A 27,627-nucleotide genomic window follows, 5' to 3' on the forward strand; every position below is an offset into this window, starting at 1 on the left:
AATTTTGAGAGTAATTTGTTGTTTTTTTTTCGTTGTTTTAGTTACACAGCAACTTTGAATACTTGTTGACAAATCGTAATATGGTTAGATAAATAGTACAATTATACAAGGTATACCTTGTTTAAATAAAATTATTTTATATAATCTAAGTAATTAAATAGACAATCATTTAAAATTAAAGTGTTACGTAAAATTTTGATAATGTTGCGAACAAGTCTGTACAAAGTCGGGAGATTGGTAGTGATACACTTTCACCCCGGCTCGGTGGTTCGAAGCTCGCGCGGTTCGATCAATGCCGCTACCAGTCACACAAGTCGTGTTGTCGGGTTTGCTACCGTGTCCGCACCTCCGTCGAGTAAAAGGAAAATGGTAAGTTATTAGTAATTCCACAACTACAATATTCCCAACTTGTTTTATTGCATATAAACCTCATTATATCTGTAAAAACTTAGATTTATTTCTATTATTTATACCTACCTGTTGCTTTATAATTTTTTTCAATTAAGTTTTTATTTGAAGGCTGACAAACTAAGTCAACAAGAACGTGAGTCCTTGCTTCAACCATTACTGAACTCTGGCTGGAAGGTGCAAAGCAACAGAGATGCCATTGAAAAAGAATTTCAATTTAAAAACTTCAATGAGGCATTTGGATTTATGACCCGGGTCGCTCTGCTCGCTGAGAAAATGGACCACCATCCAGAGTGGTTTAATGTTTACAATAAACTACAGGTAAAATGGTCTATATAAGAGTATTAGAAGTTTTAAAATTAACAAACAACAATCAGTAATATTCTTTTATTCTTAGGTGACACTGTCTTCGCATGATTGCAACGGCTTGAGTAAAAGAGACATTAAGATGGCATCGTTCATGGATGAAAATTTCAAATAAATCAAATTTTTTCAATATGTTGTGACAGTTATGTTTGTTTAATGTATATATGTAACTTGGTGTTAATAAAATTTATTTAAAGATTAATTTTCTTTCAATACGTCCACTATTAACATTTTGTAGGTATATAGCAAGAGCAGGTGTTGTCGCTATCAAAGGGTTCCGTTTCAAAAGCGCATTCATTTGGATATGTCTTTTCAATTATTCTCTTCAACTCCAGAGCGTGGTCGAGTCCTCTCGTCTCGCAGACGGCTTTCATCTGTTGAATAATAAAATATATTTATATTTATTAAATTCATAATAGTGCGAACTTTCCATAACAATACCTTACCCAACTAGTATTTTGAACATTTTGTTTATGTTATATTGCAATTTTCATGAAAAAACTCAACTTGAGGATAATTTTATATACAATTATGAGGTAAAATGAAACATATGTTTAAAATGTAATTAATTATGTAAAAACAGTGCACAGTTAAATTGTTTCTCAGAAATTAAATTTAATCTGTGTAAGAACTACATATCTAGAGGTAGCAAATAGTTTTTATATCTCTATATTAACATGGGTTTAAGTAATAATGTTAGTTTTTAACACTTGGCAGAATGCTTTTAAGCATGCAACTAATATGCATGCTGCATTCTAAAGTTACTTTTATAATAATTTAAAAAATCAAGAATAAATTTTTTCAATATAATCTTAATCTGATTGAATCTTTAACTTCTTATGCATGTCCAAAAATCATTGACCATTTTAAAAAGTTTATTAAATCTATAAATTGGAATTAAAATTATAAATTGTAGAATAAAAAACTTATGTATTGTTTAATGAGATCTATTTGTAAGACTTTCGCGAGTATTCATTTAAATGAAACTAATATTTTCCGGATTATACTACGCGTATTTTATTATTTTAAAAGCCTGCATAGTTCCGACGTTTCGGTTACTTTGCAGCAACCGTGATTACGTGCAAACTGCAAAGTAACCGAAACGTCGGGAGTATGCAGGTTTATAAAATAATAAAAATACGCGTAGTATAATCCGAAAAATATTAGGTACTTTTACTTATGGATTGTTGGAAATTAAAAATTTATATTAAGATGATCCCATCTAGCCTATGTCCATTTGTTATGGATATTTTTTTTGTATTTATGTCAAAAACGAATTATAAAAACCCAGCTTTTACTATTTTTATGTGTATGACGATGATTACTGACTGATGTTGTACCATCATCAGCAACAAAAACGGCAAATTCTAGCGAAAATACAGTTTGACTATAAACTACATACTAATTTTATACATTTTCATAGATAACAAAAATATAAGTCAAAGATTTTAAAAATAATAATTAAACGCTCATTACCTCAACTCGGTAAATTTCGTTTTCCACCCAAATGCGATCCTGAAACTGTCTTACCAAATTATAACCGTTATCCGCTAGCAGTTTAGTAAACCTTTCATACTCTGTGCCTAAATCTTTCACTAGTACCTGTTGATGGTGTACGAACAAAATTTGTAATTTACGATTTTAATTTCCATCTCATTATAGTAATTGCTATGATAATTATGAGATATTGTTTTGTTCTTGTCTAATAAAAAAGAAAAACAGATTAAAATTACTTTGAATTTTATAAGACGACCTTCTGCTGCCAGTCCTCTGTCTAAACAACGGCCTAGTAACACAGCGTCTATGTTACCTCCACTGAGGATTATAACGACACTGAAAATACAAAACAGTGGTAAGTTATAATCAAGGTAGCATTTTCATTTAGATAAGAATAATAAGTACAAGCTAAATGTATACTAGGCATATGTGGACAAAGATTTCCATTTGAAAATAACGGTTGGATTTTACTATTACGATTTATTGTTTACTGTGAAAATAATATATTTTTGTCAACCAATTAATCATGAATGTTCAAATTTCCTGATCTCAGCGCTAAGTTCGTATCTATTACATCATTTTTCAATGTATATATATTTAAAACCTTACTTTTTTGACTTCAGTTCAGGGACCTGGCTACATAGAACTGCTGCCAACGGACAAGCACCAGCGCCCTCTACAACTAGTCGTTCTTTTTCAATTAAATGCAAAATAGACCTAGCTATCCAGTCCTCTGAAACTAATATCTATAAAAAAAAATATCACAGTGTAGATGATTGAGAGAAGATAATAGAAATGGAGCTAGAGGATCCATCTTACTAATTTGTCGAGCAAATTTTGCGCGTTTCTAAACGCATTCACTCCGACATACGGCATCGCTATACCCTCGGCTATTGATGGTTCGTAGGGCAAAGTAAGAGGTTCTCCCGCTTCCAAGGACTTGTAAAATGTTGGCAGCCGTTCAGATTGAACTCCCTAGTAGGTTTAAGAGATTATTTTTAATCCAAACTAATATGATGGCGCTTTTCGTTTTTATAATTTTATTATTTGTAAAAAACGAGCAAATTTTATGCTATTGGAAAGTATTTAGTGATAAAATTAAAGGTTAGATATTTAAAACAATTTATCGATGTTATTTACGTAAACAAGGCAGTTTGGATTGACGTGTTTGATGACAGTAGCGACCCCTGCCGCCAAGCCGCCGGTCCCAATGGGCAATAGAACAGCGTCCAAAGCGGGCACTTGCTCCATAATTTCTATTGCTACAGTACCATAGCCCGCCATCACATCGGGATAGTCACGACTAATAAATGTTATAATGCCATTTTAGTGTTATTTTTGAAGACACAATATTAAGTGAACTTTGCTAGCTTTATATACACAAACATCTACCGACGCTTGTTACAAAGACTTCTTTATAGTTTATCGATAACTATTAAAACCGCACACATACCTACATCAAACAATATCTTTGTAACTATAACCACGTTACCCAATTTCCTCATCTATAATGCCAATAAAACAATAGCTGGGTTAATGTTAAGATTAAAAAGCAATGTACTGAAGAACTTACGCGTTAATATGAGTGAGACCTTTCTCTTTTGCTAAGGCTCGAGCATATTTCTGAGAGTCCACCAAATTGTGACCTTGAACTACAACTTTGGCGCCCATGTCGCTGCACATTTGTAGTTTTATGACTGGCACAGAGGTTGGCATCACCACGGTCACTGGTATCCCTAGTTTTTTACCATAATAACATATTCCCATTGCCTGGTTTCCAAGAGACGCTACAACAACGCCCATCTTTTGTCTATCTCTTGGCAATAAATCTAGCGCGTTTAATGCACCTCTTTCCTTAAAACTGAAATGTACAGTTGATATATTAGCTTTGTATTTTAAACTCTGACAGATTTAAAGAAAGATTCTCATAATATACACACCTTCCTGTTCTCATTACCGTTTCCAGTTTGTAGAAAAGATTGATGCCGCATTCTTTCTGATAGTGTGAAGCCTTAAAATGTTCATTATTATTAATATTGCGCTTATTATATACACAAACTTTTCGTTTTACATTTTAACTTTATTTACGAATCTTTCTTACTATTATTGGAGTCTGCGGTATATATTTTCTTATACGTTTTAAAGCGTCGACGACATCTTCATATTTAATTATTTTTGGATTGTCAGGATCGCAGAACTCATCGAAATCTTCCTATTTTAGTGTAAGCAGTATTATTGAACGAGAAAATATTAATTAGTTATTTCACGAAACAACATTCGGGATACTTACATAGCGTCGAGACATTGTTTAATACTGCAAAATTTCTAACAATTTCGTTTTTATTGGTTTAAAATATCATTATCGAAAACGGATAATGGGAAATTAAATTATGCTCACTAGAATTTAAATACCGAGTTGGTACAAGTAAAATTTGACGTGAGAGTGATATATGTTTTTTAATTTTGTTTTTTATGCTATGGCTACATTCGCACTTTTTTAATTTTATCAATAACCAGTAGCGAAGTAAGGTTGAGGAGGGTGCGACTGACTGGTTATTGATTTTTGCACACGAGATATATAATGACAAATAAATCTTCGCATAATTAGTTAGGATTCGTCGTAATTAATGTTGTTGGTAAAGGTAAGTTGCTACATTATATTTACGAAAAAAATTTTGGGCTAAATCATAATAAATTTATTTTTAAGATATTATAAAAATTTTACACTATTAATTATACCAGACGCGTTGAAGAACATCTAAGTGCAACTCTTTAAATAGTCACTGCATAGATATTTCTAATTTGCTGTTTAAATAAAATAGAAACATGAGATTTTTTTTAAACATAATTATTTAAATATCAAATTCAATAGGTTTAACAAATAAAATAACTTATTTATTTTAATTTAGTTCAAAGGGTTCATGTTTTATTTTCCGTCTTTACGGAGACACATTCATTTCACAAAAAGTAACCTGTCGTTGGCAAGACACAGAACTGGTTCATATATAACATTAAATTTACTAATCAAAATAAGAAAAATTAATTAAAAATACAATGAAAATTGAGGTATTTTATCAAAACTACAAATTTATATAAAGTTTTTCAGATGCGAAATAAAAAAAAGTGTCTGTCATTTTTAGTTTGTATTTTTAACTCGTATCTGTATATATTTAAAATAAGTAAGGTTTTATTAACTTCAATATTTTGTTTATGCTACCATTTTAATTTCAAATCATGAATGTTTTCTATTAAATCCAAATATGTCTGAGGATTGTAGTGGTATCGTCGGACCAATCTTGGGATATTTATATCTTGTGTATGACCAGAAAACTGGCCGAAAAATTTTATCGTGACAGTATAAGTATTGTTGTTTGTACCTCCTTTCTTGTCGATCACTTACTTCAAGAGTTGAAGCTTTACCGTGAGGACTATGCCATAAAATCCACAATGTACAAACCCCTCAATCTTCTATTTCTTAATATTTTAAGTTTATATATTCGACTTCATATAATCAAAATGAAAGACATTCCACACAGAACATTGGTCATGGCAATCCATTTCAGTGCCCAATGTATGTACATATGACGAAATTCCAATCAAAATTGGTTTCCGATTAAAAGATATTAAATTTTTGTAATCATGTATATTTTATGTTTAATATCACAAACTGTTAGTTTAGTTAATGGATACATTATTTCTGCATGCACACCGGGTTGGGGGCGAGGCAGGGGCCTCTCTTGGCGCCGGCGCCCTTGTCGCTGCGTTCGCTCATCTCGTGGAAGAAACATTCCTTGTACTTCTTCTTTATTTGTTCTATCAGTTCTTTCGTGTGATCCCATCCTCTGGTCTCAACTATCACTTTCATCTGAAAAGACAATTTAACGATAAATATCGTTTTTGTATAATGATATCTAAGACTCGCGTGTATTCATTTAAATTAAACTAATATTAACGGATGACGCGTTGTTAAGTTATATACAATGTGAGTCACATCGCACCTCGTCTGCCCGTGATCACGGTTGCTACAAGTAACAAAACGTCGGGAGTATGAAGTTTTAAAAAGAATAAAATATTAGTTTTCATTTAATTGTTTTTTATATTAAATTATTGCCCGGCTAACTGTTCGGAACTGCGTATATATTAACACAGATAGCATTAACTCAGTTACTTGTACTGTAATCATAGGATGATATTATTTTTTCGTTTATTTTACGACAAACATACCTACATACTCTGAGCCTAGTATGTTAACATCGATTTGTACCTGTTTGCTACGTGACGGTGTTATAGTAATAGTATATTAAGAAATAAGAGAATTACGGTGTAATAGCAGGTAAGCCTATAACTTCTAAGTAAAATTGTTCATTCTACACGAGTCTCAGCTGTTCGATGTAAACAGACCTTAGTTTTATATTTCTCTTTAGAATATTGTGTCACTATTTGTTCACCCTTCGTACAATAAAGTCGAACCAATTAATTGTAATTTAGATTTGAAATCAAATCAACTCAGTCACCGGCCGCCGGAATCATAATTTATTCATAATTGAACGTTTAGGAAGAACAAATATGGGGGTTATTAAATTGAAGAAAAACTTAAGTACTAAAAATAACATTAAAAATATCTAGGACACTGAGGAAAAACAAAACAATTTGGCTCCAAAAGTACTTTAGTATATTTTGTTTTGACAGAAGATGATAAAAGAGTCAGACCGAAGACAAGAATCTTTTTTTACTCGGTCACTATCTTTACCAAGTAACCAACGAAGGCTACATTTTATTTAACCATCAGCTTGAATGACAGTCGAGGGCTATTCATTACGAAATTTAAAAAAAAAATCAAAAATAAACTATAATAATCATACAAAAGGCGCAACTGTGACCCACCTCAACACTGAACACGTCTCCCTTGACCCAGGCTCGTTCCGGTATACAGTCGCGGACGGTGACGCCGATGGTGGCTAGCAGCGAGCACAGCTCCGCCATACCCCCGGGACGGTCGCTCACCGTCACCTTGAACTTCACCAACCTACCCTCCGCGGCCATACCGCGCTCCAGCGACCGAGCCAGGATGGTTGTGTCGATGTTACCACCAGATAACACGCATACCACCCTTCAAAACAAACACTTGCTCATATAAATATATATATGTATTAATATTATAAATTTCCTTATCATAAAATATAAAGATTATTCCAAATATGGAATCGGGAGGCTTTATTGATATTAAGTATGAAACCGTTTTTCCGTGACCATAGACAAATACTTACTTTTTACCCTTAAGATTCGGGAAAAGCCCCGCCATAACGGCCGCTATGGTGACAGCCGCAGCGCCCTCTATGACATAGCGCTCTTCCTCGACCACATGCATTATAGCACGGGCGACCCAGTCCTCTTTAACTATTACCTGTTTAGTAGATTTATTCGTAATGTGGTGTCAATTATATTTTGATAAATTTTAATAATAAATTATTATTTTTTACCATTTTATCCAATATTCCGCTTTTCAGATTGTGAAAAGTATTGACGCCTGCTAAGTTTACTCCTAGACCGTCAGCGATGGTAGAGTCGATGACAATTTTCACCCTTTCATTTCTCTTTAAAGCTTCTACCATACTATAAGCTTTTTCTGTTTGTATACCCTACATTTTTTGTACAAATATAAACATGATAAAGATTTAGATTTTTGATACAACATATAAAGGTAAATTTAAATACAGATATAAATAACTGTTTCGTACATAAACTTCCGTGTCCGGTTTTAAATGTTTCACGGCAACAGCTATGCCGCATAAAAGACTACCTCCGCCAACAGGTACAATGACAGCGTCTACATCCGGTACCTGTTCTATAATCTCTATGCCGATAGTACCCTGACCTTCTATGACGTTTGGGTGATCATAACTAACAAAACAGATAAATCATAAATATTTTTCACAGAGGATATACTTAAAAATGGCAATGAAATAATATGTACCCATTAACGTAGTATAATTTCTTTTCTTTTGACAGAGCCATAGCGTAATGTTTCGCTTCGGCCATATTGTCGCCATGTTGTATTGTTTTCGCTCCAAAGTTTTGACATTTAGTTAGTTTAGTGATAGGTGCTCGAACCGGCATCACAACTATACAAGGAATACCCATCTGTGTGGTGTGATAACTCATTGAAGTGCCATGGTTCCCCGTCGAAGCGCTTATTACACCAACTTTCCTTTGCTCCTCCGACAGTAACAGCATAGTATTCCTAACTCCGCGTTCCTTAAAGCTGAATGGGGATTTAACATTAATAGGTAATTGAGAAATGTTATTATTATAATTTTTTAATTTTTTTACCATCCAGTGTGTTGCATGAACTCCTGCTTTAAATATATTTCCATACCCAACCTATCTGACATGTGAGCTCTCTGTTGAAATAAAATTTTACGTAAAAAGTGTGTAGTTTTGGTAATAGAAAATAGAAAATAAAAAATAACATTTACCGTACAAGGCGTTTTCAATACGTAACCCGTAATTCTTCTATATGCAGCCAAAATATCGTCATATTTAATCTTCCGAGGATTGTTCGGATCACAATATTCGTCATATTCAACGTCTTGGGTCTGTACGATTAAGTATTAGATAAGCTGTTGTTTCAACTTGGTTTTTTTACTAAAGTACATCTTAAAATAATTGCAGTACTTACGTTAGCCATATTGATTTTTTCGTTTTATACGGTTTTATTCATTGTGTTTTAAATTAATGTGCCATAATTTTTTTATTTGTATAAAAATTTACACTAATATATTTTTATAAATTTATAAATCAACGAAAAATTTACATGTCAAATATTTATTTATTTAAATGTCAAATTGAAAATGATGCTAATGATTTTAAATTTAGAAAATTTTCAATCTGGCTGCTTAATTATTAAAAGATTGGTGTTTTAAAAATATATACATATATGTATATCAAAAATATTGCCGATGGTTAACATAATAATAATGGTAGTGACCTTGCGCTTTGCAATCGCAATTTCACGTGCCTTTTACCACGAAGGTTTTACAAGATTAGATTTTTGTTTGATTGCAATTTACCGCCGTTGTTGGCCATAAAAGTTGTAGACGCGGTCGGAATCGCAACAAGATTAATTGTGTTACATAGTTCATTTAAGTTTACTTAGTTTAAAGTAGTATTGTGCATTGTGTATAAAAGTATGTATTTTAAATTATAATTGTTCTATTGTGTTCATTGTTATGTGATAATAGAATTAAAGCTGTTGGCGGAAATAAAATTTTCAGGATTAGAAGCGGTCCGAAATATATAAAAGTCTGTTGAGTCGTTGTCTTTATTCCCCGGAAACTGAATTCGTTCATTTCAAATATTCGTAAATACCAAAACTTTTTATCGGTGATACTTTTTTGATTTTCCTTCTTTAAAATATAGAATTATCTTATAAAGTAACGAACAAAATTATTATCTAATGAGGTTTTTTCTAAAAAGAAAAAAAATAAAACAAGTTTCAAGATTTAATATCACATATATTTTATTTATATTCATTCATAAAATTTCCGTATTTTTTTTCATCTGAATTCCAGAACATCGATTTAATTAGAAACTTCATCGATGGAGAACGTGCTCAGTCTTCTATCATTTCTGTCAAATTCTTCACAATCCCTGGAGAAATTCCACTCTTTATATGTGTCAGTTATCATTTTCTCCAGCTCCTCCAAATGTTCCGGACCTCTGGTTTCACAAACGACTTTCACCTAAAACAATAGTTTTGAATCGTTCAGCTGGAGATATTAAAAATATGGGTATTTTTTTATTCTATGACTTCATTCATTATAGTCGTGGAAGCGTTGCCAATGTCAACGCTTTTCTTTGTTGTATGGGTATTACCTTAAAGAAATTTTACATTGATTTTTGGATATGGTCTGCCAGAAGGAATTTATATGTCAGATGTTTCAAAAAATGGCATAGACAATCCGAAGACTCACACTACACATAGTTCAGTATAATATTGACACATGACATTGGCGAAATTTTTGAAATTTTCTTAACGCAACTAACAAGGAGTGAGAGAGTGAGAGTGTGTGTGTGTGAGAGAGAGAGAAAGAGACTCACCCTAACGCTAAATATGTCGCCAAAGACCCAAGCTCGTTCTTGCATTATATCCTTGATAGATACTCCTATGGAGGAGATGAGTTTGCACAGTTCCGCGATGCCTCCGGGTCGGTCGCTGACGGTGACCTTGAATTTGACGAGCCTCTGTTCCGCGGCCAGACCCCGCTCCAAGCAACGACCGAGGATTGTGGTGTCGATGTTACCACCCGACAGAATACATACCACCCTTAAAGGAATGTAGAGAAACTCTTTGGCATTTTGATCGAAGACGATTAATATTTTATATGATATAAATGAAAAGGCCATGTTTGTATTAAAGTTCTGATTTTTAAAAAAAATTATATCAAACGGAAGGAGTAGAAGTTAGTTCTAAGGCGAAAGGCGCCGGTTTTCATTAATATCCTACATATAATGAAAAAATGCGTACGTACTTAAATAATGTCAAGAGTTTAGTTATAAACAATGTCAAGACGATTCGTGATATCTCATTAGGAACCCAAACCTACTTCTTCCCAACCAACTCGGGCACGAGTCCGGCCATGATAGCCGCCACTCCGACAGCGCCGCCGCCCTCCACAACATACTTTTCTTGTTCCACCAAACGCAGAATCGCGCGAGCAATCCAATCCTCGTTTACTGTTATCTATTCATTATTATTAGAATTTGTCCCTTAAATATATATATATATATATTTATATATATTTAAGGGACAAATTATAATTTGAACCATCTATCATAGTGACTTTTGGTACTTAGTTTTTAAATATCTAAAATATTCTTGGTTCCTTACATGCAAAAATTTAATTGTAAGCTCAACCACAAAAGATAAATCTATGGCGTACCTATACCGCGTGCCGAATTATCAGACACCCAAATATTCTATACCCGTCACATGGCAGCGCTAACACAGATATTGCTATGTTATTTTACCATCGAATTTACGTTTTTATAGAACTGAGATGAATACGACCACTTAATTAAAAAAAAAAAATGTCTTAAAAAGCTATTAGTCTTTTTTCTGTATTTAAAGTTTTGTATTACAGATTTTATAAAAACCACCACGTTTTCAACTATCGCTACAGAACTTATTTAAAAACTAGCTTCGATGATGCCAGAAATACATAAATAGTAACTTTAAGAGATTCATCACTTATGTCACCCGAAGATAAGCATTTCTGCAGGTTACTTAATAATTTTGCACGTTGCTTTATTATCAAGACTATACCATAGTATAACATGAAAAAAGTTTCAACAGTGATAACCTCCTTTACTGGGATTGGCTTTATCTAGCTATAACAGGATTTTAAATTAAGAATAATGTTTTAAAACTGTAAAGCGATACGATAAAATGAATGCAAATTAAAGTATAATGATAACATTAATGATATGTGTTACATTTATTATAAATATGGTCTCAATAAAAATAGGCACATCACCTACGCGATCCTGACGACGGAATGACAAGGACACAAGCTTAGGCTATATTATAAAAAAAAAAAAACTTAGCCTTTGACACCAACATTATTCCAATTTTTGATTAAGTTTTATTGCAATTAAGAAATATCTTAGGAGTGTAATTTCCAAAATTGATGGTTGATGACTTATAAATGCGTGATTAGTCAAAATCTTTTCCATCTTACCATCCTATCCATGAGCGATTTCGATGTTTTGAAGGCGTTGTAGCCGACCGTGGGCACGGCGAGCCCGTCCGCTAGCGTGGACCGGATATTGACGCTCACTGGCTGTTGATGTTTGATAGCCATCTTCATGCTTGGACATTTTTCGGTTTCAGCGCCCTGAGATGACACGGATTTTAAACTAATCATGATCTGAATTATAACTCATCTTTAACTAAGCCTGATCTGGTCTGATTCTCATTTATCTGCAGGAATTATATGCATTCACAAGAAACACTGAACCAAATGTCTATTTACTAAAGACCGATAAATCCCAAAAAGAACATACGTATATGAGAACATGGGGCTTAATATTCTTAATGGCAGTGGCGACTCCGGCGAGTAGACCGCCGCCGCCCACGGGGACGATGACCGCGTCTACATCAGGAACCTGTTCCACTATCTCCAACCCCACGGTGCCTTGACCGGCCATTATGTGAGGGTGATCGTAGCTGATGATGGAGAAATATTTCAATCACAAGCATTCTCTAGTTCAGCGATAAAATGTAAATGTGATGAGAGTAATTACCGGATTTCGGTGGATACGCTACATATATTAGCTATTGGGGAAATAAAACATAACGATCTCCTTTTCTCGTAGGCCTTTTTTTTATTATTTTCGGGCTAAAGTCTAGAAGACTGTTTACAAAAAACAATTGACAAAATGAAAAACTTAAGGTTTTTTTTTTCTTTTTAATGTGGTTTAGTGAACGAGAGGAACGGCCGAAGGAATGCTCATGTCATGTCACTAGTTATGATTAATTCGTTATGTTATCAACATTGAGGTTTAGACGACCTCGAAAATACTTTATACATACCCGTTAATGTATGTGAGTCCCCTCTCCTTGGCTAGCGTCATAGCATGGTACTTCGCTTCCTTCATGTCGTGCCCATGGATGACGACGTTAGCGCCGTACGAACGGCAGTTCTGTATTTTCATGATGGGTGCCACATTTGGCATGACCACAGTGGCCGGTATGTTCAGCTGTTGTGCGTGGTAGCTGAGACCCTGGGAGTGGTTTCCGAGTGAAGCTGATATCACACCGCGAGTTTTTGCCTCGGATGATAGCAAAATGAGGGCGTTACGAGCCCCACGTTCTTTGAAACTGTTAAGAAAATTTAAAGTAGAGCAAATTCGTGCATACAGCCATAATCCATAACAAAAATCTGTGTTGTTTTTTAAGGTTACATATTTTTTTTGCTTCCTATTACACACATCACATACTTATTAATTATTGTTACTAATGTTACATAGTGACTTATTGAAAGATTTCTATCGATACCTCCTAATATTGCACTTTTCTGTGCCACATTATACCAAGGTTTAAATTTAAATTTTTATAAAACCATTAATGTCTTAATGATATACTGACATTATAATGAACAAGTACTAGGTGTTACACAGCTAGGTTTCAAAGATTCCTTTAAAGAGAATTTGAAACCTTAATACAATGTGTGTACAGATCAAAATTGTATTCTAAATATGTGTAAAGGTAGGTAGGTATGTGCTTAGCATAAGATACTCTACAATATAACAACTTTTCCTTCCTGAATAAGAACATTCCATTATTTTTTTTTATGGATTTCATTATAAATACTCGCCTGCCAGTGTGTTGCAGAAAGTCATTTTTGAGATAAATATCCATTTCAAAAATAGATGACATGTGAGATTTCTGTAAAAAAAATATATATATATATTTAGAATTTTATTTTATACGTTGTAAACGGTAATATGGTTTTTTTAGTAAATTAAGTTTCAAAAAGATATTCATGACGAGGTTAATCGATATTTTGCTTACTTTAAAAAAATAATAGTATTTATATAAATTATAGTGGCCATACCTAAAAAATTATATATTTTATCTGGCTTTTATCAACTGGCGATGCCCATTTGTTGAATTAAATTATTCTTAAGAATATCTGTGCAACAATGGTATGAACGGGCAGTTATCCATTACAAACATAGTTTATTTTTTATTTCATAGGTATGTTTGTATTCTGCCGATATGTTCTAAAATCTAGCGAATTCAATTAAAGTTCTGTCAAATATATACGTTTCTTTATTTATTAATTATTCTAACATACTAATTAATATTACTCTTCCTGGCTATAACTTATAAGAACTTGTTGTTTCAGTAATTAATTTTAATAAAAATTTCATAAAACATTCATATTGTACAAGTCAAAAAGGTTAATTATATTTTGTATCTGTTATGGGTTAAAAAAAGAGGTCAATGACAAAATTAAACATCATTGTTTTTTTTTTTTTTTGTTTTTAAACGTGATATTAATTAACGTCCACAAGGTCAATATCATGTAAAGATAGTAATAGGATGAATTTGATATAAACACAGAATCGATAAAATAATTAAAACTAATAAATTTTTGAGTCATTGGAAACGAATTTAATTATTAAATTTTGTCTTTTTTATGTGGTGTAAACTATTTCCAGTTAGAAAGGTGTCTGACATATTTAAAAAAAAAAAGTCTATAGCGTTTAGTTTCTGGTGTAACAAAATAGAAGTAGGAAATATATGTCACTTGTTATATATAGGCAGATATGAAATAAATAGGATTAAAGTTTAATAATTATTTTACGAATTTTAAATAATTTATCAAAAACAGTTTCCATTACTTTTTTTCTTAATAAAAATTGTTAAGTCAATGCGGACTTTCTTTCTTTGATTCCTTATTATTAAAACAAAATAGAGATAATCGTAGTTGTTTTTGTTTGTTTCAACTCATACTTAACACTGAATCATTTGCGTAAGAAATAATATATAAGACATTAGATTCTTCCGCATCTTATCCAGTTTACAGTTCACAAAGAACCATTTAAAGCAAACCTTATAAATATTTTTTACTTAACCGTTTTATTTATGTATTGACTTTAAATGATTTGTAATTAATAAAAAAATATATTAAAACTGTATACCATGATGACTATATATTTAAAAATAAATTGCTTAACTAGGTAATCACTAGAATAAAACGAATAATATATATATATTATATCAAAGTATACATACCACGCATGGCGTTTTTATAATCCCGCTCTGGATCCTATAGGCAGCTGCTGATACGTCCTCAAAACTTATTATTTGAGGATTGTCTTTGTCACACATGGGGTCGAACTCGACCGTCTGAAACACCATTTTTGATAATGTCACAGACTAACCATACTTGTGAGTAGCCCAGTAGTTAATAGACACAATTAAATGAAGTCTTAAACACCCATGATATAAAACGGGGTCAGAGGTGTTAGGGTTAAATTTTACGATAGCCATTCAATGGCAAATATTCATCCTAATCACTATTCCGTGATCGTAATTATTTGTTTATTTTGCGTTTATCATATACGTATATAATTATATTTTGAAGTACTTATCGCTGGTGACAATGGTATGTTTTAGTATAGAGGCTATATAACACAAAAGTCTAAAAACGTATCCTACAGATGATCTTCTCTGGTATTCCTCCATCTGTTTTCTTGAAAATCTTTGCACGTCTATTCTGAATGGCAGCACTTCGAAACTAAAGGATAGGAGATCGGAGCTGAGCTTTTATAGTAAAATGTCGATTAGACAGTAAGTATACGAATACTTGATGACTGTAGTCTAGCTTCAATGCAATAACTTTGGGAACACTTGATTATTCCATTCAAAATTTGATTCATTAATAAGTAGTTGAAAAAACAATATATCCCATGAAAAATGAATAGAAAATTTTTGTACTCTCGGTAGTATTTTGAAAGCCCATGGGCTCCTATGAGTATTGTAAAGTATTGTAAGCCTTAAATTTGTTGAAAAACTATTTCCAATCTGGATTTCTAACACAAATGCATAATAATTATACACCTATAAAGAAACTTAAAGCGAGAAATAAACTTGTTGGCAGTATCAATCTACAAAACTACTTTTGTACCTACCTAGGGACCTACAAAGCTATTTTGTTGAGGTTCATTTTCGAGTTGATAAGTATATGTTTACATTGTAAACTAAATTTCTATAGTGTAATCCGACTTCTTATAGTTAAAATACGACTTCATTTAATTACTATTGGACTGGTGTATCCTATATTATCATTTTTTCACCAACTATTTGAATAAAGTATAAAGTAAGTATACCTTCATATGAATTCTGCACATTTTTTAAACAAACACCAACTAGTTAAAGCTAGAAAATAAGAAAAGATTTAGCTACGGTCTTACTAAATAAGGGGAAGTTTTCCAAAGTCGAAAAAAAATATTCATCACCGGCTTATTAAAAGCTCACTCTCGAGCAGAAGCCACTGATTCTGGGTTATGGTAATGTCTGGATGTCTCCGTCTAAATCCAAGAGACCATTCAAGTCCAGCTTTTGCCTTTGCTTCAGAAAATGTATTGCATAAATTATTTCTTTCAGCCGGTTGGTAAACTAAGGTCAAAACATCCTTTGTGTACAGGTCGTACGTTCTACGCGCCACATACTTAATGTAATCAACAAGTTCTTGTTCTTGTTCCAGGTTAAACTATGTTAGCTTGCTTCCTAATTTTTTAGGATAAGGAGACTACAGCTATTTAATTTCTAATGGGGTAAAAAGATTCCAGGGATCATTTTAAACAGACAGAAAGGGATGATTTCGACCCAAACACCAAATTTCCAGATATCGATCAAAACATAACTTGAGGAAATATTAGCTTTCCGCTTTTCATACACGCAAATAAAGGAAAATTTCAATAAACAAAAACGTGTAAAAAGTAATGAAAGTCCAAAAACAGACCCCAGATTAGAACAAAAATTTATTATTGTTTTTGAATAAAACCATGGCAAGCGCTCGCACTGCAAGGACACTTGGAGCGGCAACTGACAGGGGTGCGGGGACCATGAAATTTTATACGCATTTAGAAAGATATCACAAGATATCTCTGATTTATGGAATTGGATTATTTAACCTCCATGGATCGTATAACGTCACCTTCCATTACATTGACTGTTTTAAAACTGTCTTTCTAGAACTATTTCTTAAGATATTTTAAATACGCGTTCAAGCACTTAATTCATTCTCTTTCTTAGCAGATATCTAAAGCTTATGAAGTTCATATTTACATATCCATTTGGTTATTATAATACAAACTTCAAATGTTAAAAACAAATAATTATAAACAGCTTTATATTGTGTATAAAATTTATTAGTCGTAGAGTCATAGCCATATCTTTATGATATTTCAAAAAAACTTAGAAAATGATGCAAGTTTTTCATAAAGCCAGCCGTGGTAATTTATTATTCTATATAAATAATAAAATAATAATTTTATATAAAAAAATTATTATAGTAAAATTCTAAAATTTAAAATACCTTTTTCTGCTTAAAGTTTTAAAAATTATATTTAATAATATTCTTTGTGATAACACAATGAATCGCTATGGCAAGTGTCAAATTCGGATTATGTCTAAATTGTAATGTCAAAACGAAGCTGAATATGTTTGCTGGCGCCGTAAATATTGTGTAGCGATTTTGTTAAATTATAATAAAATATTGTATAATTGTTAATAAGACTGTTAAATTCGAATCAGATTTAAAAGATTGTGAATTTCGTGATCGAAGATATTATATACAATAATTATATATCGAAATGCCGTACGCAAATCAACCATCAGTACATATAACAGAATTAACAGACGACAATGTTAAATTTGTCGTCGAAGATACAGAGCTGAGCGTTGCCAACAGCATGCGACGAGTTTTCATAGCAGAAACGCCGACAATGGCTATTGACTGGGTTCAACTGGAAGCAAACTCAACAGTTCTAAGTGACGAATTCCTCGCTCATCGTATTGGTTTAATACCCCTGATATCTGATGACGTCGTTGATAAAATACGTTACTCCAGGGACTGCATGTGTGCAGATTTCTGTACTGAATGCAGTGTGGAATTTACATTGGATGTAAAGTGCACTGGCGATCAAACAAGACATGTGACAACTGCTGATTTAAAATCTAGTGACCCACGAGTGGTGCCGGTCACTTCACGCCATAGAGATGAAGACCAGGCAGATTATGGTGAACTTGATGAAATCTTGATTATCAAGCTACGTAAGGGACAAGAATTAAAGTTGCGAGCATATGCCAAAAAGGGGTTCGGAAAAGAGCATGCCAAATGGAATCCAACATCCGGTGTGTGTTTTGAGTATGATCCTGACAATATAATGAGACATACATTATACCCAAAGCCAGACGAGTGGCCGAAGAGTGAGCATACAGAGCTGGATGAGGATCAGTACGAAGCTGATTTCAACTGGGAAGCAAAACCAAATAAATTCTTCTATAATGTAGAATCCTCAGGAGCATTGAAACCGGAGAATATAGTGTTGATGGGCATTGTTGTATTAAAAAATAAACTTTTAAACTTACAAGTGCAACTAGCACAAGAAACACAAAACGATGCTCTAGCTATTAATTAATTAAAGTAAATAAAATATTATTTTTATAAATGAAATGATGATTTTTATTTAATATATTCTGACATAAATACTTTTTAGATACAATATTTTTTTAAGATTCTATTTCCTGTCAGGTTAATGTCATTTTTTCTAATGATCAATTTATATACAAAAATTTAATAAGTACATATTTAACACAAATTCATAGTTATGGCTTGTGAAAAAACATATGAAAGTTGCAATTACTTTGGAGATATATCTGGGGCTTATAAGCAAAATGACTTTGACCAGGTTATTGTACAGTGAATTAGTGTTTTAAATTGCTTATATACATGTATATGATAAATAATGTATACTAAATAAATCTCCATTATACACAACATTGGCAGAATATCCTGTGCATGTCTTTGCATGGATGAAACCCCTTTTTTAAACCAACAACAACTATATAAATCATGGATTTGTGTTTTAGGAACCAAGTGATTCGATAAGCAAGATTAGACTTAAATTAGAAGATATTCAGGAAGCACACAACAGAATTAAAAGTCACATAACTGTTACTCCGATAGTTGTATGAAATATTAATGTTTTGTTTTGAATTAAATGTGTTTTTTGAAATTGTTTTAAATATAACAATTCTATTCGCATTACAGGAGTCTAAGTATGTAGGGAATCATTTTTGCAATGTGCTACTAAAATGCGAAAACCTACAACTTACCGGCAGGTATTTAATATTAAACATGTGTTAATGCAATTATTTCTTAAAATTATCCATTTATTTAAATTAATAATAAAATAATTGTAGATACTTTAATTTCTTATTTAGTTTTTTTTTCTTGCAACTCGGTTTAAAACAATATAAATATTCAGTTTTAAAGCACGTGGCACATTCAACGTTGTGTCTTGTATGACGACCGCGGAAAAAGGAAAAGGTTGCACCGTCGCAGGAGGAAGAAACTTTTTGAACGCAATGACTTACAGTGGCTTTAAAGAGTCTGTCCCTGTAAACGTTGTTGTACCAAAGGATTGCTCTTTACCAGACAAGCAGAAGTACAAAGAAAATTATGCGGTTATCAAAGTATTTGGTAACGATTCGAACGAGTCTAGTCTCCATGCTTTGACTTATTGTGATGAAATAGGCTCGCATTTCATTCGATGGTTAGCATTTTTATTGTTTATGCTATATTAATAAAAACCAGTTGATTTTCTTTTAAAATTTTATTACAATCTGTGGTCACGAGTAATTAAAATTCATTAAGCTTGAAACTAATTTTATTATATTAGTTCTGACAGGTTGGACTTGTTAGCTGGATATGGGACATTAGGGTTGGAGATTCTTTCTCAGGTTGATAAGTTAGATGCTATAATATGCCCCGTCGGCACCGGAGGCCTCATAGCTAGCATATTAGTGGCAGTTAAATCCTTAAAACCCCAATGTTTGATTTATGTAAGTTCTTTAACAATTGATATTGTTTAGTTTGGATAACAATGTATTTTTGGGAGAGATATTTTCTAGCTAATCTAAGAATAATAAATATGGACCCATTTCAAATGTATACAATAAACATTATTTATTTTTTTTAAACAGGGTGTTGAAAGTTCAGCAGCGCCAACTATGAGTAAAGCCTTGCAAGAGAAAAAACCAACAATAATTCTCGTCAAACCAACAATTGCTGAAAGCATTGCCGATAAAATAGCAAGCAACAATGCTTTTCATATCATTAAAAGATATCTAACCAAAATGGTCGGTAATTTGTCACCTAAATAGAATTTATTTGTACAAACATGGAGTATAGCAAAGGCTTAATTTACATCTAGATCACTGTTGATGATTTGTGGATATCAAGAGCTATGGTTAACTTATTGGAGAGAGAAAAGATAATAGTGGAAGCAGCTGCAGCTACACCAGTCGCCGCCATAATGGCGGGAAAAGTTCCTGAACTACGAGGAAAAAAGTAAAACATAATTCGTTACTTCTTTTATGTTAAACTAAGTTTACTCACAATTCGCGTGTTTTTCAAGTGTTGTGTGCGTGTTGACTGGTGGTAATATAAAATTATCTCGTCTGCCTCACATCGTGGATCGCGGTCTAATGGCTGAAGGGCGGCTCGTTGGGTTTTCGATCACTTTGCCGGATGGACCCGCTGAGATTGCGCGTCTGCTGACTAAAGTTGTGGATACCGGTGCGGACGTGAGGAGTTTCGAACCGGAACGGTCTTGGATTAAGCGAGACGCTCTTAATGTCACCGTAAGCCGCCATACTTTAACTTTAGTTTTCTAATAAAAAAAATTTATGCTGAATTCTATTAAATTAATTATTTATCTTTTAAGTTTCACTTAAATTGATGCCTTTAAAAACGAATTGCAGGTATTCATGTTACTTGAAACCAGTGATCCCAGTCACGCGAAGGAATTGGAGAAGAAATTACTTAAAGATTATCCTCATTCTCAAATCATTTCAGCATAATAACTTTTTTTATGTAAACGAGAGGACAATATCATATCACTGTTCAATATTTCTATGTACCATTATGAAAGAATTGTTTTTCGGAATAAAAAAAATATGTAAAGTCCAATAAATCATGTAACTAACAACTAACGAATATTTTTAGTTGCTTTCCAAAACACACTACAAATACACTTAGTTGTGATCGTCACAGCAAAATCGTAATTTCTCATGTGTTCGTTTCAAAAAGCTGAATTTATATTTGGCTTGTGTATTTCCGCGACTTTTTCTACTTTGGATTCGGTGCTGTGCTCACAGACGACTTAATAGTGTACCTATACGTAAGATATTAGATTTTTTTTAACAAACTGTCATGGTATCTTTGTCACACTACATTCATACTATATATGTACACTGTTATGCTAACCGGACAATTTACGCGAAATAAAGGTATAAATTAATATTTATGAGTTTTTTATATACGATTATAATTAATAACAGGAAATAAACAGGTTCTAGGGTCCCTATCTGATGTCTAGCTACATTATTGAAAAGTTTCTTTAAAAAAAGGTTTCATATGCGCATATTACGCTAAATAGCAATAAAATCCATTCATGCTTAAAAACTTTGGCATTTATAATGTTATATGCAAAACACGTAATTTAGCTCAGGCTTTGTCTTCGGAACGTAATGGCGGGCAAAACTTCAAGTTACGTGCTTCGCCTATAGTAGGAATTAATGTTAGGAACTGTGTAGATAAGATTTAAGTGAAAACATTTTTACAATAGTAATATTCGAGACAGAAACGTACTTAAAGTTTTAACTCTTAAAGCAAACTGGAAGTCTAAATGGTTGTTCCATCCTGAGATTGATTCGTGAGGCTTCTGTTATAGAAACACAGATAGGAACAATAAATCTTAAAAGAAAGAAAGATAAGATAAAAATTTATATGAAGGTATATAACTACCATAATTGATTTATAAAAAATATTATTAAAGGCTCAACGTCAACGCAATCTGTGTTCAGACATATACACAGACCTCAACAAATTCGTTCTGAACAAATAAAGTCTAATTATGGACTGACATTATTTTGTCATAAAATTTGCTAATCATTTTTTAAAACACAAAATTCTTACGTTATTTGAGTAATTTCAAAATTTTTCACAATATAATTTCGCACGAAACTAAAAATGGTAATTACTATTATTTAATTATTACATTACATTTCATATATTTATATTTAATTTTAAAAATGAATATAGGAAGAGACAGTGATGGAACCGGAAAGGCCACACGTATTAACATTTAATGAAATAAAACAAGCGGCGGAGAGAATTGAAGACGGCATCATTCACACTCCTCTTTGTGTAAGTAGGTATTGTAGATACACTACATAAGAAAAATATTTAAGGTATCAAGTTACGTATATATTTTTTATTTATAGGAGGCAAAAATAAGTAAATACATGGATTATAACATTTATTTGAAATGTGATAATTTACAATACACTGGAAGGTAATAAAAAAAGCTTTATTTGAAGTAAGTATGTAGTTAGCGCCAACTCCACTCCACTCCACACCCAATACGTTCAGAGATAGTGAGAACGCAAAACCTATCGTTACAAGGTTAGAAAAACAAATATACAAGAGTCTATCCGAGAAATATACTGTTTAACTTTACTACTGAAACCTCCGTAACGTACACTGATAGTCCACGGCCATACTTTTTTTTAATATTGAGAGAAGTTTTTGTAAAATATATATTTTTTTTGGCTAGGTATCTTTAGAAGTGTGCGAAATATTTTGAAGACCTGAAAATGGTGTATTTAGTCCAAATTAAATTTTGTGTAAATTTAAATAAAACTAATATTTTCGAATTACCGCGCCTTGTTTTATCATTTTAAAAAGACATACTCCCGACGTTTCGTTTACTTTGCAGCAACCGTGATATATAAAACACGTGTTACCTAATCCGAAAATTTTAGTTTTATTTAAATAAAAACTCGCGAAAGTCTTAGATCTCATTTTAGGTAAATTACTGTAGTATAAGTACGTATTAAACTTTAAGGAATATGATTAAAATAGGAGTATAATCCTCTAGCTGCTCTGAAAGAGGTATCCGGAACGCCTTTGTCGCTCTTAACGATGAAATGTCTGAAAGAGGAGTGATTGTACCGTCTAACGGAAACATGGCTCTGGGAGCTGCATATCAAGGACACTTGCTAAATATACCAGTAAATATGAGTTTATTATATTGAATCAAATTAATATAAGGTTTCCATCGTTGTTTTAGACACCTTACACTAACTGAAGCCTCTTGTAAGTCAAAGACAATTAGACAATTAGACAATTTTTCCACCAGAGATGTGCTATGGATGCGTTTGACATCTACCAATCATATTCATTGGCTCACAAAGCTTAACATTGGTGGAAACGGATTCAACTAAGATATGTATTTTATATGGAAAGTTGCCTGTTATGGGCCATCGCGAGTGGTGTAGCTGTGTGAAGAGTAGAGTACCTTCAGTACGGCTGCTGATCTTTCTCGCGCAGCTACATAGCACGTATCTGGTGGAAAAGCACCCTTATAATTTTGGCCGGAAAAATATATAAGTATTGGATGAGGAACTTTTAATGAAGGTGACTTAACGCCACCGGGTAGTACGCGAATTTTCAATTGGAATATAATTTTGGAAATTGCGACGGTCTGATAGTCGTTCTGTTCGTCTCAATAACGAATTAAATTATTTATCGGGACTATGCTTTTCATGAGTATCATTTCAAGGCCAGCAAAATATGTTTTGTGTATGTAATTAAATTATGTATAGGAATCTTAATTCTAAGGTGACAGCGGTACTTCCGGAGAGATGTCCCCCGTCACTCTCGCAGCGGTGTGCTGAACTAGGCGCTCACGTGGTTCTGGTTGGTGAAACAGTCGAAGATGCTGTCTGTTACGCCAACAAGACCAACCGGGATGGATCACAGATTATATTAACGTAAAGACTGTTATTAGCTACGTTTACAAATGAAATTCTTAAGGTTTATGTATAATTTATGTTCAGTTCGGACGACCCGTTAGTAATGGCTGGCCTGGGTACTGTTGGCGTTGAAATCATAACTCAATTGCCAGAGACAGATGCGGTTATTGTACCTGTAGCGTCAGGCGGTCTTCTAGCTGCAACGCTTGTAGCCTGCAAGAAGCTAAAGTGCACCTGTCTCGTTTATGTAAGATAGTTGGATAGATCATAAAAGTTAATTATTAAAAAAAAATTAAAAGTATTTACTTATAATTTAGCATACGTTGAAATAAATTATAAAACGAACTTGAACTATTTTTTACTATGTGCTATTAATATATTTAAATAACTCATCTTTCAAGGGAGCAGAATGCGCCAAAGTCCCAAAAATGATGAAGGCCTTACAATCAGGATATCCGGTATCGGTGCCCGTTATACCCAATATAGCACAGGGTTTAAGTTCTGCGGTTGTCGGGGAGAACGCCTTCGCGACTATAAAGGGTCGTCTGGATAGAATGGTAAACAATTTCTTTTTAAATATTAAATCGTCTTCCAATCTATACGAGGTTACCATACGTCACAGTTAGTCGTCGACGAAGCCTACATTGCTCGCGCCGTAATAAATGTATTAGAACGTGAGAGACTTGTGGCGGACGGCGCCGGCGTGTGCGCGTTGGCTGCTGTCATGCAAGGTCTAGTTCCAGAGTTGAGAGGAAAACGGTAAGTAACCGAAACTTCGGCAGTATGCAGTTTTTTATAATAATAAAAAAAAGTAGTAAACCAAAAATATTAGTTACATTTAAATGAATACTCGCGAAAGTCTTAGATCTCATAATTCTTAAAGTTATTTTATTCAACCTAAGATATATTAGTTATTAGAGACGCTGTAATTATGTTTAATCGCCGATATTCATTAATACATTTGTATAAAGAATTGCATGAGAGAAAATTTTATAGAAAAAATCAAGTATATAATTTTCTAAAGATTCGTATTACAACTATTTCATTGATACGACAGAACCGAGTTCGCGGAGCTATTGAAAATATAATTACAGAGCTGTGTGCGTTATAAGCGGAGGCAATATCGACTCGGGACGTCTCTCCCGGACTATTCACCGCGGGCTGGGTGTGAGTGGGAGACTTATGAGGTTTGCAGTGCCAGTCCCTGATCACTGCAAGGGACTTGAAGTTCTAGCCGAAGCCATCGCTGATAAAAGAGCGGTCATAAAGAGCTTCGGCACCGAACAGATATGGGTTCACAGTGATATCGGATCTACTTGGGTTTGTAGCTACTTATTTCAGTACACACTCTGTAATCTGTATTTTTTATTACTGTATAAAATATTTAATTCATTTTTAATTTAATACCACTATAAGACAGATATATAACTCAAAGATTTATATGATATCGTAGCTTCTGGGTTTTTGTACTGGAAAAACGACCTCACTTTTATGTAAATTTTCATCAACAGACCTACAATCCTAGTATGCTTCATACTTGAAAACCCCATGTCCAATGCAATTCGACCAAATTCTAATAAATGTTTACTCACTAGATCTACATTCTGTTAGAATTTTATTTGCCAGATATATTTTTTAATGTCAATAACTACTTTATAGGCGTTTCACGCTGCGTGAGCACTGTAATAACTATGTATAAATATCAATTATCAAAGTGAATTTAGAATATTCTCAAACAGGAAATAATACTAATATTATCTTTCAGGCAAATGTTGTAGTCGAAACGGCAAATGAAGAAAATGCTCTAGCGCTCAAAGAACATTTGAGGAATTTGTACCCAACTGTCAAATTTGCAGTTTTTGATGTGGATGAGAAACATAAGATGAGATAAAAAAAAAATCGTAAATCATAACTTATTTAACTTTGTACAACATTAACATGGAGAAGAGGAAAATGAAAAACTGTGTTTTTTTTTTTAATTTTTTACTTAAATCATAACTTAGGCGACGGGATCATCACCCTTGGTTGCTCTTGTGTATATAACTTGTCCGTGATGTTGGACGACCTGCTTGATTAAGCCTGAAACAAACGATTGCTGATAACTCAAAGATTTCTATGACGTCAAAAATATTAGATATAGCATTGATCAGACTCAATATATCAGTTTTATACCATCATGGCTTATCCGGAGAAAATGATCATCACAATATGAACTTCCCTAGTTAAAATACTGCTAATTTCTTTTTAATAATTTGCAAAATTGTAGGATTGTATCATACAAAATTAAAAACTTCAATATTGTTAAGCAAAGGTTTTAAACAGTATCCAAGATGTTAAAACCTAGTCAATATAAACAGTGCTTGAGCTAACAAATGAAATATCAAACTATCATAAAATTTGTTAGACCTTAAAATTGTTTAGTAATGTTTAAGTAATATAGTACAATATCAAAGAAAAGTTCATAAGATTCCGCACCCTGCCTCGAGACACCATAACAATAATAATTATTAAGTTATTGTATTTTATTCCTTACCTTTTTCTCTAAGTTCGATGAGAGCTCGCCTCGCAAGGGAACCTCGGACCTTCAACCTTTCAGAGACAACAGCGGGAGTGATCAGCTTGTATTGTGGCACTTCCTTGTACAGTTTTTCATATGTTGGCTTGTCAAACAACACTTGGTTGTTTAACTTGTCGCGGACTTTTCCTTTGGACCACTTCTGCAAAGCGATTTTTTACGAGTGTCAATTTTGTTATTAAACCACTAAATAAAATTTACTCAAATTTATTGCCATCAGACTCAATATATCAGTAAATTTTTAACTCTCATGTTAATCAAGTAAAAAGGAAATAATCATTTGGTATTGAATTAAATATTAAATCAAATGTGTAAAAACATAACCTCAATTAGTATTACTAACCTTCTTTTTGGCTTTGCCGCCGCTGGATCCCTCCTTCTTCTTCTGTGTTTTCTGGGGCTGCTTAGCCGAAGACTTTGCGTCCTTCTTGGGCGGCTAAAATTAATACAAAAAGTTTGTAAAACACAAGTCGGCCACGAGGTACACATACAATACATAATAGTATAGAAAGGCGAAACTCTAGACATCACTGAATTTACAATAAAAATAATTATTTTTTCCTTTTTTATATTTATAATGTATAAAAGCTACCAGTAACTGATTTAGTATTAATTTGTAAAATATTTATTTCGACAACATGAACACTCACCATCTTGGAAAACGAAAAGAGTTATAGAAGCGTGTACAGATAGCATATACACTTCAAACAGAATGCTTCTTAAGTCACAGATTATAAAATATTGAAGTATACGTTATTTATGTTACGTCGGATGTGCTTTATAATTATAAAAATATATATATTTTAAAAGTAATGCTATATACATAATATGTATATAAAATTACTGTATAAAAAATTTACTTAATTTTTTTTTAATTAGACAGTAAAAATGTCGTCGCACCGAACGCACTTCTACCGCACATAATAGAACTGAAGACAAATATTAAAATTTACACAATCGATACCATTTAAAAGTCAAAGAAAAATTCGATGGTATTTTGGTCACCAATTACAATCATCAGTGACAATTAGTTTAATTTATTCAATGAGTCCAGGTGTTTAATAAGGGCTATGAAATGTTGAACTACGTTTAGAAAAAAGCATTATATACACGATACAAACTGATTACAGTTGGATAATATAAAAAAATATATTTTGAA

The 27,627-nt window shown here is 32.8% G+C and overlaps 8 protein-coding genes across 9 annotated transcripts; 4 read left to right on the top strand and 4 right to left on the bottom strand.

Annotated features, from left to right (window-relative positions):
* Positions 1 to 103: 103 nt before the first annotated feature.
* On the top strand, positions 104 to 976 carry LOC116773272 (pterin-4-alpha-carbinolamine dehydratase). Its single transcript, XM_032665696.2, has 3 exons — positions 104 to 369; positions 520 to 729; positions 806 to 976. Exons 1-3 carry the CDS (start codon positions 202 to 204, stop codon positions 887 to 889), a joined length of 462 nt encoding a protein of 153 aa, XP_032521587.1. The 5' UTR covers positions 104 to 201; the 3' UTR covers positions 890 to 976.
* LOC116773271 (L-threonine ammonia-lyase-like) lies at positions 877 to 4,766 on the bottom strand. The gene is made up of 10 exons (XM_032665695.2): positions 4,562 to 4,766; positions 4,373 to 4,483; positions 4,212 to 4,282; positions 3,845 to 4,132; positions 3,412 to 3,574; positions 3,091 to 3,246; positions 2,881 to 3,017; positions 2,508 to 2,607; positions 2,251 to 2,376; positions 877 to 1,148 (listed from the first exon to the last, which is right to left on the bottom strand). The coding sequence occupies exons 1-10, from the start codon at positions 4,574 to 4,576 to the stop codon at positions 999 to 1,001; spliced, it is 1,317 nt and encodes a 438-aa protein (XP_032521586.2). The 5' UTR covers positions 4,577 to 4,766; the 3' UTR covers positions 877 to 998.
* A 1,128-nt stretch (positions 4,767 to 5,894) lies between these two features.
* LOC133320357 (L-threonine ammonia-lyase-like) lies at positions 5,895 to 9,119 on the bottom strand. Its single transcript, XM_061528504.1, has 9 exons — positions 8,951 to 9,119; positions 8,748 to 8,867; positions 8,602 to 8,672; positions 8,246 to 8,533; positions 8,010 to 8,172; positions 7,752 to 7,910; positions 7,539 to 7,675; positions 7,156 to 7,381; positions 5,895 to 6,136 (listed from the first exon to the last, which is right to left on the bottom strand). The coding sequence occupies exons 1-9, from the start codon at positions 8,957 to 8,959 to the stop codon at positions 5,963 to 5,965; spliced, it is 1,347 nt and encodes a 448-aa protein (XP_061384488.1). The 5' UTR covers positions 8,960 to 9,119; the 3' UTR covers positions 5,895 to 5,962.
* Positions 9,120 to 9,764: 645 nt separating this feature from the next.
* On the bottom strand, positions 9,765 to 15,582 carry LOC116772992 (L-threonine ammonia-lyase-like). Its single transcript, XM_032665339.2, has 9 exons — positions 15,503 to 15,582; positions 15,077 to 15,190; positions 13,650 to 13,720; positions 12,866 to 13,153; positions 12,337 to 12,499; positions 12,012 to 12,167; positions 10,878 to 11,014; positions 10,372 to 10,597; positions 9,765 to 10,013 (listed from the first exon to the last, which is right to left on the bottom strand). The coding sequence occupies exons 1-9, from the start codon at positions 15,527 to 15,529 to the stop codon at positions 9,852 to 9,854; spliced, it is 1,344 nt and encodes a 447-aa protein (XP_032521230.1). The 5' UTR covers positions 15,530 to 15,582; the 3' UTR covers positions 9,765 to 9,851.
* A 1,902-nt stretch (positions 15,583 to 17,484) lies between these two features.
* Positions 17,485 to 18,524, top strand: LOC116772993 (DNA-directed RNA polymerase II subunit RPB3). Its single transcript, XM_032665341.2, has one exon. The coding sequence runs from the start codon at positions 17,662 to 17,664 to the stop codon at positions 18,487 to 18,489; it is 828 nt and encodes a 275-aa protein (XP_032521232.1). The 5' UTR covers positions 17,485 to 17,661; the 3' UTR covers positions 18,490 to 18,524.
* An 83-nt stretch (positions 18,525 to 18,607) lies between these two features.
* Positions 18,608 to 21,337, top strand: LOC133320342 (L-threonine dehydratase catabolic TdcB-like). Its single transcript, XM_061528460.1, has 9 exons — positions 18,608 to 18,759; positions 18,941 to 19,039; positions 19,122 to 19,192; positions 19,339 to 19,626; positions 19,753 to 19,915; positions 20,057 to 20,212; positions 20,287 to 20,423; positions 20,491 to 20,716; positions 20,837 to 21,337. The coding sequence occupies exons 1-9, from the start codon at positions 18,679 to 18,681 to the stop codon at positions 20,933 to 20,935; spliced, it is 1,320 nt and encodes a 439-aa protein (XP_061384444.1). The 5' UTR covers positions 18,608 to 18,678; the 3' UTR covers positions 20,936 to 21,337.
* Positions 21,338 to 21,950: 613 nt separating this feature from the next.
* LOC116772995 (L-threonine ammonia-lyase-like) lies at positions 21,951 to 25,818 on the top strand. Of its 2 annotated transcripts, XM_061528516.1 has the most exons (10): positions 21,951 to 22,109; positions 22,179 to 22,283; positions 22,361 to 22,431; positions 23,017 to 23,149; positions 23,760 to 23,911; positions 23,978 to 24,140; positions 24,295 to 24,450; positions 24,516 to 24,652; positions 24,988 to 25,213; positions 25,659 to 25,818. In XM_061528516.1, the coding sequence occupies exons 1-10, from the start codon at positions 22,107 to 22,109 to the stop codon at positions 25,782 to 25,784; spliced, it is 1,272 nt and encodes a 423-aa protein (XP_061384500.1). In that variant the 5' UTR covers positions 21,951 to 22,106; the 3' UTR covers positions 25,785 to 25,818. The 2 variants fall into 2 exon arrangements, with proteins under 2 accessions (XP_061384500.1, XP_061384501.1); XM_061528517.1 differs by lacking the exon at positions 21,951 to 22,109 and having other exon boundaries at positions 22,198 to 22,287.
* On the bottom strand, positions 25,521 to 27,121 carry LOC133320369 (small ribosomal subunit protein eS25). Its single transcript, XM_061528556.1, has 4 exons — positions 27,113 to 27,121; positions 26,812 to 26,904; positions 26,427 to 26,610; positions 25,521 to 25,972 (listed from the first exon to the last, which is right to left on the bottom strand). Exons 1-4 carry the CDS (start codon positions 27,119 to 27,121, stop codon positions 25,893 to 25,895), a joined length of 366 nt encoding a protein of 121 aa, XP_061384540.1. The 3' UTR covers positions 25,521 to 25,892.
* Between the last annotated feature and the right edge of the window lie 506 nt (positions 27,122 to 27,627).

The sequence above is a fragment of the Danaus plexippus genome, assembly GCF_018135715.1.
Source record: "Danaus plexippus chromosome 18 unlocalized genomic scaffold, MEX_DaPlex mxdp_20, whole genome shotgun sequence".
Taxonomy (NCBI): domain Eukaryota; kingdom Metazoa; phylum Arthropoda; class Insecta; order Lepidoptera; family Nymphalidae; genus Danaus; species Danaus plexippus.